The 13,425-nt window shown below is 34.6% G+C and overlaps 2 protein-coding genes across 11 annotated transcripts in view; one reads left to right on the top strand and one right to left on the bottom strand.

Annotated features, from left to right (window-relative positions):
* wt1b (WT1 transcription factor b) overlaps positions 1 to 13,425 on the bottom strand; it is a 117,125-nt gene that overhangs the window by 71,019 nt on the left and 32,681 nt on the right. The window lies entirely within an intron of this gene.
* On the top strand, positions 3,939 to 12,334 carry prrg4 (proline rich Gla (G-carboxyglutamic acid) 4 (transmembrane)). 5 transcript variants are annotated; one of them, XR_015514305.1, is made up of 8 exons: positions 3,939 to 4,179; positions 4,418 to 4,530; positions 7,132 to 7,295; positions 7,595 to 7,622; positions 8,425 to 8,563; positions 10,713 to 10,883; positions 11,164 to 11,404; positions 11,559 to 12,334. XR_015514305.1 is itself a non-coding variant. In NM_001017637.2 (7 exons), exons 2-7 carry the CDS (start codon positions 4,428 to 4,430, stop codon positions 11,189 to 11,191), a joined length of 633 nt encoding a protein of 210 aa, NP_001017637.1. In that variant the 5' UTR covers positions 4,021 to 4,179; positions 4,418 to 4,427; the 3' UTR covers positions 11,192 to 12,334. The 5 variants fall into 5 exon arrangements, 1 of the variants encoding a protein (NP_001017637.1); XR_015514303.1 differs by having other exon boundaries at positions 11,577 to 12,334; XR_015514304.1 differs by having other exon boundaries at positions 11,164 to 11,391.

The raw sequence follows: 13,425 nt of genomic DNA on the forward strand, positions 1-13,425 counted from the left end.
CTTAACTTACCCACATTTAAACTGGTCTCAACAATATTTTGTTCTAAAGCAGTGGTCACCAAACTTGTTCCTGGAGGGCCGGTGTCTTGCAGATTTTATCTCCAACCCTAATCAAACACACCTGAACAAGCTAATCAAGGTCTTACTAGGTATACTTGAAACATCCAGGCAGGTGTGTTGAGGCAAGTTGGAGCTAAACCCTGCAGGGACACCGGCCCTCCAGGACTGAGATTGGTGACCCCTGTTCTAAATAGAGAACCCATTATTGGCCTTTTACAGTCTAAGTATACTTGAATTAATGCCAATGTGTTAGTCGGAGCTCTAAGAACATCGTATAGCATGCCATGCTGCTCCGTCTAACGCGTTTTAGTCTGTTACTACCCTGTACAGAGGCTTGTGGTGCTATGGACTTAACGTAATCTACCAGGGATAATAACACAAACTCAATTTAACAATTTAATAGTCAGGTAAATGTGTATTATGCCAATTCATTTAATCAATTCATAAACAATCAATACAAGACATCAAATTCACAAAAATACATCCAAGATTAAAAGATGCATACCTATCTTCAAAATATACATAGCCATGGGCTGATCTGGATAACAGAATCGCCCCGAACATTTAGAAACTAGTAAATCCAAGAATCCCCTCAAGGAAAGGAGTGTGTGAATAACACAAGGTATTTGCATATAGAGGAAGAGTTTCTGCCTATAGGCAAGGCACACCCTTGGCAGTAGTTCAAAAGATACCTGAAGTTCTATATTTATTGTTTTGATTCTGTCTATTTCTGAGGGAATGAGACATTTCAAATGATGTCAAACATGATAGATAAAGTCACTTGGGTTGATTTAGAACATTCAGACTTTGAAATGACTATTCTGTGTGAGTTGAGTGAAAAGGGGCTGAGTAGCCAAGGTGGGTTTCGAGAAATGTTTCAAATGTAAATGGAGGAATGGAGGGGAGCTGTTTTTTCTTGCATTCTCACCTGCTGGGTTGTGGAGCCGATTGTCTCTGTTTTCGGCTCATGTTTGAAATGTCAAAGACATTAAAATATTTGTGATATCTCAAGTCTTACACACACGTTAAACTGTTTTTGTACGGTAAATTTAACGAGTACAATTTAATAATCACTCTGTTCCATTACTTTGGTTGCCTAAAGTTTGTGTAATATTAAAATGTACTTTTATTTTGCAAGCACACATTGTTATTTACTGAAAAAAAATAGTTTTGGTAAATTTCAATCAAAATCTGACCATTTGCTTCTGTGTTTGGAGAGGTGGTGCTTCTCTGATGATGTCAGTTTGATGCTTTATTCCTAACCACGCCCCTCTTACCACTAGTTTGCTGTGAGGGAATGTTACACAAAATGAAATGCCCGCCTCCTACTCAATATTCCATGTCAGTTGGAAGTACATCAACATACTTGAAAGTCTCAGCAACTTCCAGTTCACTTGGACTTTAAATGAAAGGGATTACACTTTACTATACTCTTACTTTACACTGCATTGTACTCTATAGTAATGCAAGTGAACAGTCTTTGTACATCTATAGTCACTCAATGTTGGGTCAAATATAGACAAACCCAACAGTTGGGTTAAAATGTGTATTTAAATTTAATTGGAAAAAGCGTTTGGGTTTATTGGGTTGACTGAAAAGTTGCTTTATGCCAAGCTGCTGACCATCTCTTTATGAGCACAGTGATGAACATATCTTGTAAAGCTCTATTTCAGAAGGATAAAGCACCATGTCACTCTATATACATGACAGTGAATTCACTAAACTCATATATCCTCAATAGTCACCAATCAAATGTATAATCTATGTGATGAGCTGGACATACATCATGAAATGTGCAGCCAACAAATCTGAGCAGCTTTCATCAGACAAACATTGCCCAAAAGCTAACACGTAAAGCAACCAATCACAGTTTGTTTAGTATAGTGTCATGTTTAAGGCTATGAAAATGTAATGCAGATGCAATAATAGCAGACTAGAGCGTAAAACTCTCAACTTTGCCCATAGAAATTGATGATAAATAAAACAGCTATTGACCAATCAACATCAAGGATTGGACCTATCCTTTTGGCAACAAGTTTTTGGTGCCATCTAGTGATCCATTTACGTAAAATCAACCTGTGGTTCATAGCCTATGCTAAATATTCATCTATTTTCTTGTCGGCTTAGTCCCTTTATTAACACAGCGGAATGAACCGCCAGCTTATCCAGCAAGTTTTTAAGCAGCGAATGCCCTTCCAGCCGCAACCCATCTCTGGGAAATACGCTAAATATATTTCACCAAAAAATGTAACTGCTAATTTGGCAACCAAGATGAAGTTGATTTGGTTTTTCCACAGTAAAACATTGAATTTTTAGCTGAACCTGAATGTTTAACAGTCATTGGCACTGCATAAAACTAAATAAATACACGTGGCTCCTGATAATACATTGAGATCTTTTAAAGCAAAACATTTAGTCTGTGCAAGAAACTAAAGAGACTGTTGATTAATGGTATAATGTTGTAAATAATCTTCAAAATACATCTTGAATGCCCTTACAATAATTCGTTTTTTCAAAAGGATATTAATAATTGCAGTTAAATTATGGTAACCACAAACTAACTATGGTTTTACTGCTGTAAACATAGTTTGACCATGATATTCATAGTAGAAATGTTATGCAAATGATAATTAATAAGCCAAAAACATTATCGTTACAAATGCAGGCTAATAAAGCCCTATAAAGTGATTCTTTTAATTAATCGTAAACTAGTAAGTACTTTTATTGTTGTTTATGAATGTGAAATATAAAAATAGGTTTAATATATTCAATATATTTTTCTTTTTTGTTTTTATCAATTATAATAATCCACATCAAAATTACGAACGAAACCGTGTACTAAACCGCAAATATAATGAATGTCTGACCAATTAGTAGCCAAGACACTTAAATAAATAAATAAATAAATAAATAAATAAATAAATAAATGTAACCCTATTTACCTCGTGCTAAACATAGTATCTGGGCGCAGTTGTACAGCTTGCTCTGCGTGGGAAATTACAAAATTTAAAATAATAAAAATTATGAATTTTAGGATCTAAACCTGAGTAGCGTAAAGTGACGTCACACCTATTGAATATTCATGAACAAAAAAAAACTGACCAAAAAAAAAAGAATTACTCCGAGGGGAAAATTTCTTTGGAATTCTTTAATAGATAAAATTAATTGGAAAAAAGCTTGGCTCTTACCTTACAAATTGTGTGTTCCCAACAAAGTTAAAGAACTACATTTAAAAGTTTTACACAATATTTACCCCACAAATGAGATTGTTTCTAAATTTGGTAATTCTAATTCAAATTGTGTCTTTTGTAAATCAAGCATCGAATCAATTGATCATCTTTTTGCCAAATGCCCACATGTTAATATGTTTTGGTCTGATTTATCTGTTTATTTTTCATCAAAATGTAAGTTTAACATTAATTTTTCCATGTGTGATATAATTTGTTACTTTTATCATGAAAAACATGACATAGAATTTATAGGTAATTTATTTATTTTATTGGGTAAATATTATATTCATAAATGTAAATTTTCTTTATCAGTACCTAAGATGCAGAATTTTCTCTGTGACTTAAACTGTTTAATAACTACTCTACAAAATGTTTACAGCAAAAAAAAGTGTTAAAACTGTGAAATTTTATATAGACTTTATGAATATCGTTTAATTTGATAATCTGCCTCTGTACTCGGTAGTTTTTTCTTTTTTCTTTTTTTATTTACCTTTGTACTTGTTGTCATCCATTGTTATGATTAATATGTTTGTATTGTTAAAATACAAAAAAAAAAAAACTGACCAGCACTCACAACGTCTGCCAGGTAGGCGTTACTTGGTTGAACGTCATGAAACTTAACAAATATTCATAAGCAAAGCCTTCGCAATAGTATGTTTCAGGGTTCATTTTCTTTCTCCGCTTTTCTAGTTAGGAAGTTCGATTAGTCAGGTCTGACCAGGTGTTTCCCAGCTCTACGGTTTGTGTGTGTGTGTTGTGAAGTTGAACAGCCGTTTCATTTCCTGGACCACAGAAAATGGCGTTTTGCCCAAACCATGAACGTCTTCAGGTGCTGTCTGGAAATTAATAAAAGTTTATAAACTCTGCACATATAAGTTACTATTGAAAGGTAAGTCCTATGCGTCTAATTCTGTCGATTTTAACCACGAAGGCTGATAAATCAAGTTGCTTTTCTGAATCGAAAACGAGCACAACCGAAACTAAAGCAGTCGTGGCTACGTTATTAGTTTGATATTAGTGTCTTTCTTCTGAATTGCTTCTATTCAGGTTCCCACATAACACAATATGGGTGTGTGTGGAATCCAGACGTCGTTAAACATCCAGAATTTTGTGTTTTTCTCTTACAGTTGACTAGAAATGCTTATATTTGTCCTCCTGCTGCTGTGTCATTTCACGTTATGTGGACACTGTGCGTGTACGAGGAAAACCCTTCAGATAGGAGCAGAACAAGAGAGTGAAGGTAAACAGTGTTTTAAAACAACCTTTAAACACTTCAATGTTTTTTTAAACCCAATGATGAAACTACTATTTACTGTTAACATACTGTTATTGAAATGCCATTTGAAATCCTGTTGTTCAGGTTTTATAAATTACGATTTGTCGTGTGTTTATATATATATATATATATATATATATATATATATATATATATATATATATATATATATATATATGTATGTATGTATATGTATATATATGTGTATGTATATGTATGCCTGTTTATAACACACACGATAAATCATAATTAGGAAAACCTAGAAACATTGTGATCTGAACATAAACAACAGAAATGCCTTTGTGTGTGTGTTTGCGTGTGTGTATGCGTGTGTGCGTGCGTGTGTATGTGAGCACATGCAGCTATGGGAAAGTTATGTAATAATGAAAATAAATGACAATTGTTCATTAGTCATTAGTCTTTTTTTGTCAGGATTATTTAAGTTCATTTCACCAAAATATTGCTTTTTTAACTCTGAAGTTACAACCTTGTTATTTTGTTGTCTAAAAATAAAAATAAATGTAAACATATATTTCACTTTTTAACGTAATCTTCCTGCAACGGATGGAGATGCAACTTTTTTTGTATATAAAAAAAACTTTGTTTTTAATTTAGAAATATAGTTAGGAGTTTATATATATATATATATATATATATATATATATATATATATATATATATATATATATATTTACATATTCACACATGCACATTAGGGCTGCACAATATTACAGTCGACCAGGAGGTACGGAATTGTATTTAATCAAAATCGTTATATGGTGGCTATATGGAATTTACATGATTCATGCAAAAAAAAAAATTTCTTTCTTTCTTAATTTTTGTCTTGTTTCTAATCCAAATATCTACATTTAAAAGCGAAAACAAGATTATTTTACTTACCAGATAATTTCCTTAAAACAAGCACAAAAAAACTCGTAATTTTAACTTATTTCTTCTGATGGTGAAAACTAAACAGTATTTTTACTTGACCTAAAATAATTTTTTCGATATTTGATCAAGAAACAGGACGAAACAAAGTAAGAAAAGCATTTTTTTGCATTGTGATTATTCAACTTCTGTCCCTGAATACTGTTAGGCTCCCCAGAGAATCTTTCGAAACTGTATTCATACCACAATATTATTGCAGAAAAATAAAACATTCAAATATCAGATTTTCCAATACCGTGCAGCCCTAATATATACAGTTGAAGTCAGAATTATTAGCCCCTCTGAATTATTAGCCACTCTGTTTATCGTTTCCCTAATTTCTGTTTAACAAAGAGAAAATATTTTTTGAACACATTTCTAAACATAATAGTTTTAATAACTCGTTTCTAATAACTGATTGATTTTATCTTTGCCGTGATGACAGTAAATAATATTTGACTAGATATTTTTCAAGACACTTCTATACAGCTTAAAGTGACTCTTAAAGGCTGAACTATTTTAACTAGGCAGGTTAGGGTTATTAGGCAAGTTATTGTATAATGATGGTTTGTTCCGTAGACCAGTGTTTCTTAACTGGGAACATTTTTAGTGGGTCGCGGAGTGTGAAGCAAAAAAAACAAGAAATGTTTAATGTTTAACTTATTTTGACTTTTATTTTGAAATGCGTGTACAACAACCCTACCGTTTGACATGTGAAATTTCATTTAATTATAGCAACAAATATGCCGAAGCGCAGGTACGACCCTGAATTTGTAAAGTATGGATTTACATATATTGACGACAAAAAAGACTTAAAGCCTCAGTGTGTCATATGTAGTGAGTTGCTCTCACAATAGAGCACAAAACCTTCTAAATTAAAATGACATTCAGAAACCAGACAACATGTTTTATTAATAGTTCAGTTTAGTTCATGGTAACTGAACCTTTCCTTACCCTAACCACCGTTAACAGTATTTGACGTTTTTGTATTATTTTTATAATTTGATACATTTTGTTAAATGACAGCAATAAAGTATTGTTTATTTGTAAGTCTTGGTGTTTTTCTTATAATTTATTTGTCACTACTTGTGTATGTTAACAAATAAATACAAATTAATTATAATTCCTATAACTGCATTATAGTTACTAAAAATTTGGGTCGCAGCTTGATGACCATGTAGAAATGTGGGTCCCATGACCAAACCAGTTGAGAACCCCTGCCGTAGACTATCAAAAAAAATACAGCTTCAAGGGGCTAATAATTATTTCCTTAAAATGACTTTTAAAAATTAATAACTGCTTTTATTCTAGCCGAAATAAAACGGATAAGACTTTCTCTAGAATAAAAAATATTATCAGATATACTGTAAAAATGTTCTTGTTCGGTTAAATATCATTTGGGAAATATAATAAAAATATATAAATACATTTAAAGGGGGGATAATAGTTCTTACTACAACTGTATGTGTGTATATATTGTGAAAGGGTACAACATTTTTTACATGTTTCATAAACATTTTGCCCTAATATATTTTTTTATTTTACTATACATTATTATAAGTTTTGATTATTGTTATTTTGAGACTTTTCATATATTGGCAACGTTTAATCACATTTAATGTGTTTATTGGTGTTTAGTGTTTGTTGTGGACCAGGAGGCCAACACATTTTTAGGACGCCACCTGTTGTTCAACCGCTTTGACTTTGAGATCTTTACCCCGGGTAATCTCGAACGGGAGTGTATCGAGGAGATATGCAATTACGAGGAGGCTCGGGAAGTCTTCGAGGATATCCCCAAAACAGTTGAGTAATCCCATCATTACTAATGAATCAGCATTTTATTCATTACACAGCCTGCCACTTACCACTCCTACACTGTCATGTGTACTTGCCCATGGGTTGGATTTGGGCAGATAAGTCTTGTTTTTGCGCACTACAAATGGCAAATGATTACTGTGAATGTAATATGAAAGTGTGTTTGGAGCAACACACTCCCTGCACTCCCAGATTATGTGTTTTTAATACAGCCGCATTAGCAAACACCCATTTGTTGATTCCATCTTGGACTTTCATTTAATTCTCTCTTTATTTGGTTTGACAGAATGACTTTTGGAGGACATATACAGAGGGTGAGTACCGTCACACATACAGATGAAAAAACCACACTTGACAGAAACTGTATGAAATGTTGTCAGTTAAATATTTATCTACAAAAAAAACCTGTTCATCTACATGTCTTTGCATTTTGTCTATTATATACACTTTGCTTTCATTTAGTGATGATTACCATCTTATGCTTCTCAAGGGCGCTTTGTTTTAAAAAATAATTTAATGATTAAATATAATTTAATTTAAAGTTATATTTTGTTTTTGTAAAAATATTTTAAAATTATAGTCTCTTTCTGTGACCGTAATGCTGATGTCTTCAGCATCAGCATGATTTTTCTGCTCAATAAATTATTATTATCACTATTAAAACCAAATTTAGCTGTTTTGTTTAAGGAATAATTTAAAAATATATACATTTATTAAGCATGTAAACATTAATTTGATAAAAAGAGCTAGTAAAATTGTAATACTTGTGCTTGTAATATTACAAACTTATAACAGTTTCAAATAAGATATTATTTGAACTTTGTTTCATTAAATAATAATGTTTTCTGCATGAACGATTAAATAAAAATTAATCTTCGCAATCACATGAATTAATTAAATTTTTAAATATTTCAAAATTGAAACTATTTAAACTTGTTTGGGGTAATTTATGCACAAAGCATCAGGATCATCATCAATATATTCAGTTTCAAAGAATGCATGTGCAAAGTACTTTTAATAATCATCCTCATATCATAATAGTAGTTATTTTATATATGTGTTATTGTATTATTAGATACTTAATAACTTGTTTCCGTATGATATATCTTTTCATAGCTAAGGGTGAGTCCCAGTCAAAAGTTGACGTAATAGTTTTGCTGGTGGGCATCATCTCCGCTGGAGTCTTTATCATTATTATTGGCCTCCTCATCTGGTATTTCTGCCAGGGCAGGAATAAAAACGATGGTTTCCGGGGGTAAGTCTTAAATCTAACATATAAAATAATGTAAAGAAGTTAGAACACCCCATTGAATTCCATTGTTTTCTTTATCTGGACATCATTCAGTTTGGACAGTAAAGCCAGAAAAAGTGGAAAAGTTGTGGGTTACAAACTTGGGACCCCCTTACTGCCAACATAAGGATTAAGAGAGGAAGTAGTAGTCAGACACTGCTAATCAATCAGTCATGTGCAAGCAAGTGTGTGCACCCTTATAAAAGTAGAGGTTTAGGCAGTTTGTTGGTCTAGAGCTTTCAAGTGTGTTTAAGGTTTAGTTCACCCCTAAAATGTAATTATGTGCCAAACCCCTGAGACTTTCAGTTTGTCTTCGAAACACAAATTAGGAGATTTTACATGAAACGAGAGAGCTCCCTTATCTTCCATATACAGCAAAGTTCCTGACTTATTCAAAAATACCAAAAAATGATCCTCAAAACAGAACATATACTTTCAGTGCTTCTATCAGCATATTATCAAGATACAAGAATACGTTTGTACAACAGTTACCACCTGTACAATGTGCTTTTGCTTGGCATTAATGTTGTTTTTTTCATGGTGCTGCTCCATATGCCTTGAATTGCCCCAAGGTGACAAAAGAACATTTTGGATAGGTGGAGCAAAGACACAACACATCCAGCAACTTGATCTTCCATAGTTAAATGAATTTCAGAAACGTTGCACGTTTTCCTGCTATAAAGCATGTATTTATGTGGAAATGTAAATGATTGGACCCCCCCCTTCAGAACTGCCTTAATCCTTTGTAACAAAGATTCAACAAGATACTGGAAATATTCCTCAGAGGTTCAGTTGCTGCAGATTTGTTGGCTGCACATCCATGATGCGAATCTTCCATTCCACCACATCCCAAAGGTGCTCTATTGGATTGAGATCTGGTGACTGTGGTGGCCATTTGAGTACAGTGAACTTGTCATGTTCAAGAAACCAGTCTGAAATGATTCACGCTTTATGACATGGTGCGTTATCCTGCCGGAAGTAGCCATCAGAGGATGGGTATACTGTGGTCATAAAAAGATGGACATGGATGGATGCGGCGTTGACATGATGCTCAGTTGATATTGATGGACTACACCATTATACCACCAGTATGAATCGTTGATATAAGGCAGGATGGATCCATGCTTTTCTGTTGTTGATGCCAAATTTGGCCAAACCTACCGTCTGAATGTTGCTGCAGAAATCGAGCAGAATTAGACCAGGCAACGTTTTTCCAATCTTCTATTGTCCAGTTTTGTTGAGTCTGTGTGAATTGCAGCCTCAGTTTCCTGTTCTTAGCTGACAGGAGTGGCACCCGGTGTGGTCTTCTGCTGCTGTAGCCCATCCGCCTTGGACGTGTTGTGCGTTCAGAGATGCTCTTCTGCAGACCTCGGTTGTAACGAGTGGTTATTTGAGTTACTGTTGCCTTTCAGTCAGCTAAAACCAGTCCGTCCATTCTCATCTGACCTCTGGCATCAACAAGGCATTTGTGCGCACAGAACTGCCGCTCACTGGATATTTTTACTTTTTCAGACCATTCTCCGTAAACCCTAGAGATGGTTGTGCGTGAAAATCCCTGTAAATTAGCAGTTTCTGAAATGCTCAAACCAGCCTGTCTGGGACCAACAACCATGCCACATTCAAAGTCACTTAAATCCCCTTTCTTCCCCATTCTGATGCTCAGATTTACATGCATGCAGATCGTCTTGACCATGTCTACATGCCTAAATGCATTGAATTGCTGCCATGTGATTGGCTGAAAAGAAATTTGCGTTAACGAGCAGTTGGACAGGTGTACCTAATAAGGCAGCCTGTGAGTGTATAATACAGAATAACAAAATATGGCAATGTTAGATTTTTCCAATATCGCGCAGCCCTAGTTTAAATACAAGATCAATGTAGCTAATTCTGATGCTCTCACCGATGTGAATGTGCAATTAACAATTTTCAACTGAACCAACCATTAAAACATTACAAATCAAGATGCTATAATAGTGCAGTCAAAGTCCAGACCTCATCCTGAAAACCTGGCAATGCAATAGGGTGTCCAAACTTTTTCACAAAACTGCAGGTTTGAGAGATTCATGCTTAAAGAGTTTGTCTGATTGTGATGTTTAATGTCTTTGAAATGAAGCTCCTTCAGACGTCGATCCACCCGAAGCAATGCCTCGGTAATCATCCGCAGACTGGAAGAGGTTTCTCTGCATCCTATTCCTCCCGCAGAGGCCAGTGCAGGTTTACCTTCATACGAACAGGCTATTGCCATCACTGGACCACATGATGCTCCGCCACCACCATATCCTGGGTACAAATACACTTCTACCCTTACATAACCTCTCTGTCATGTTTATTATGTCATACAGTCTCTAATTACCATCTATTTGTCATATCTTAGCATTTAAAAAAGCTATTTTAGTACACTTAATTGCCAGAACAGGCACGGCTCATGCATGCAATTACATTAATTGTAGTCATTGTTTGTTTCTAAATGCTTAATGTCTCAAAAACGCCAATGTAGTTTAATTGTTTATAGTGTATTAAAATGGTCACACATCTAATTCTGCATATCTAACGTCTATCTACAGTTCCAGGCCAGGAAGTATGAGACGATAACCAATCACCGCGATGAATGGATGGACTAAACGCCTATTTTCTTGATTATGAACTGAACAATTTTCAACCAAAGGCTTTTGGATTTAATTCCCTAGGATAAGCTACTAATATACATATTGTCCTGCAGAACTACACTACAGCTTTTAGCTTATCATGAATTAAAAAGCAATGGAAATGAAATCACCGGATAGTTCTGAAGAGTATAGATCAGGGGTGCTCAATCCTGTTCCTGGAGATCTACCTTCCTACAGATTTCAGTTGCTACCCATATCAAACACACCTGCCTGTAATTATCAAGTGGTGTTCAGGTCCTAATTAATTGGTTCAGGTGTGTTTGATATGGGTAGCAACTGAAATCTGCAGGAAGGTAGATCTCCAGGAACAGGATTGAGCATCCCTGGTATAGATCATAGGACTCAAACTCGGTCCTGGAGGGCTGCATCTCTGCACAGTTTTGCTCCAATCCTAATCAAACAAAGCTGATGCAAATAATCAAGGTGTTCAAGACTACTAGAGACTATCAAGCAGGCGTGAGTTGGAAGTTTTTGGAGCTAAACTATGCGGAGCTGCGGCCCTCCAGGAATTGAGTTTGAGACCATTGGTATAGATAGTCATAACTTTTAAATATAAAAAGTATTATAATTGTGTTTACTTTAAAAACATAATTAATTAACAGTTTTGATATTAATTATTGTATCAATAAAAAGCCAGATCGTATAGTTTAACTTATTTTTTCTTCTAGGGATTTAATGAAGGACACAGCATCGTTTTATCTTTTTTAATCCTCTGTTACAGAGATATAGTGAAATGTGACTTGCTATTTAGTATTTACTGGATCAATATTTGTAATAATTCAGTAATCAGAGCAAGATTACCTCCTCTAACCTCAAGACACTACTCAGGCTGTGTTTTTGGTGCAAAACCGTGTACATATAGATGAATGAATTCTGCTGCTTTGATCTTATTTTGATTTAATTTAATTCTACTGGCAGATGAAACTGTTTTGCGGAGTTATGAAACTGCACAGTTGCATTAGTGGTTTCTGGAGGCTGAAGCGTGTCTTTTACTTGACAGCACGTCAGCTCTGATGTTATCGTCATATATTACTAGCCTTCATAATAAACTTCTTCCTTTGTTGACAAATTTTGCATGTTAATGTTGTCTTGCTACATCCTGGAGCATAATGAAAGTGTGGAAGATGCATATCGACAACAAAGAAGCCTTTTCGATGCAAATGATTAGTACAAATATAATGACACTGTGGTTGTGGTCAGGACAAGTGTTGGGGAAGGTTACTTTTGAAAGTACTGCATTACAATATTGAGTTACTCCCCAAAAATGTATCTAGCTGCATTACTTGGTTATGTTTTATGGTGAGTTATGTTACGTTACTTTATCTGACCTGGCTGATGCTTGATCTCTTTCAGGACAGGCAGGTTTTTTTTTGTTTGTTTTTTTTCTTGTTATATTTTTTTATTTGAGGAGTTGTGCATTTAAAAAAACACAGTGTAGCCTTCATTTATTAAAACAAGACATTAAAAATGTAGGATAATGTTGTCTACTAAGAACGTCCTGACCCAAGAGCTATATAAATAAATTAATTAAAGTTTAAAGCAATGTGTTTGCTACCTCTACCATTTTTTTTCTTGTGAAAAAGTAACATCAATGTCTTTTCAGATAATCCTCTTTACCTTTTATACCATGTGTATAAATAATAAGAATATTTCCATCACAGTCAGCAATTTAATCCGGAGCCATGTTAATTTCTGTCTGTTCCTGCATTCTCTCATTGGGTGTTGGATTAAACATGAATATGTTAATTTTAACTCAGCAATTTATTTTTTAAAAGCGAATTAACTAAACTAAAAAGTAACTCTCATTACTATTTTCAAATTATTTCTTGTGTGCATAATTTTTATGGATAGAATTTCAAAGTGCAGCCTTGGGCTGCAGGGGGTCCGGTTCGGGGACCACAGGATTTCATCTGTTATTTGCAGACGATGTTGTTCTGTTGGCTTTATCGAACATGGACCTTCAGCATGCACTGGGGGGGTTTGTTGCCGGGTGTGATGCTGCTGGGATGAGAATCAGCTCCTCCGAGGCCATGATGCTCCACTGGAAAAGGGTGGTTTCCATCTCCGGGTTGGAGGAAAGTCTTTACCCTAGGTGGAGGAGTTCAAGTATCTTGGGGTTTTGTTCACAAGTGAGGGAAGGATGGAGCGTGAGATTGACAG

Source organism: Danio rerio, chromosome 18 (assembly GCF_052040795.2).
Source record: "Danio rerio strain M-AB ecotype USA chromosome 18, GRCz13ab, whole genome shotgun sequence".
In the NCBI taxonomy this organism is placed as follows: Eukaryota; Metazoa; Chordata; class Actinopteri; order Cypriniformes; family Danionidae; genus Danio; species Danio rerio.

What these genes read in the sequence shown, in the direction of transcription:
- prrg4 (NM_001017637.2), top strand. Translation starts at nt 4,428, where the DNA reads ATGCTTATATTTGTCCTCCTGCTGCTGTGTCATTTCACGTTATGTGGA. An exon ending in AGCAGAACAAGAGAGTGAAG is followed by an intron (nt 4,531 to 7,131) that starts GTAAACAGTGTT and finishes ATTGGTGTTTAG; the next exon opens with TGTTTGTTGTGGACCAGGAG. An exon ending in AAAAACGATGGTTTCCGGGG is followed by an intron (nt 8,564 to 10,712) that starts GTAAGTCTTAAA and finishes TTTGAAATGAAG; the next exon opens with CTCCTTCAGACGTCGATCCA.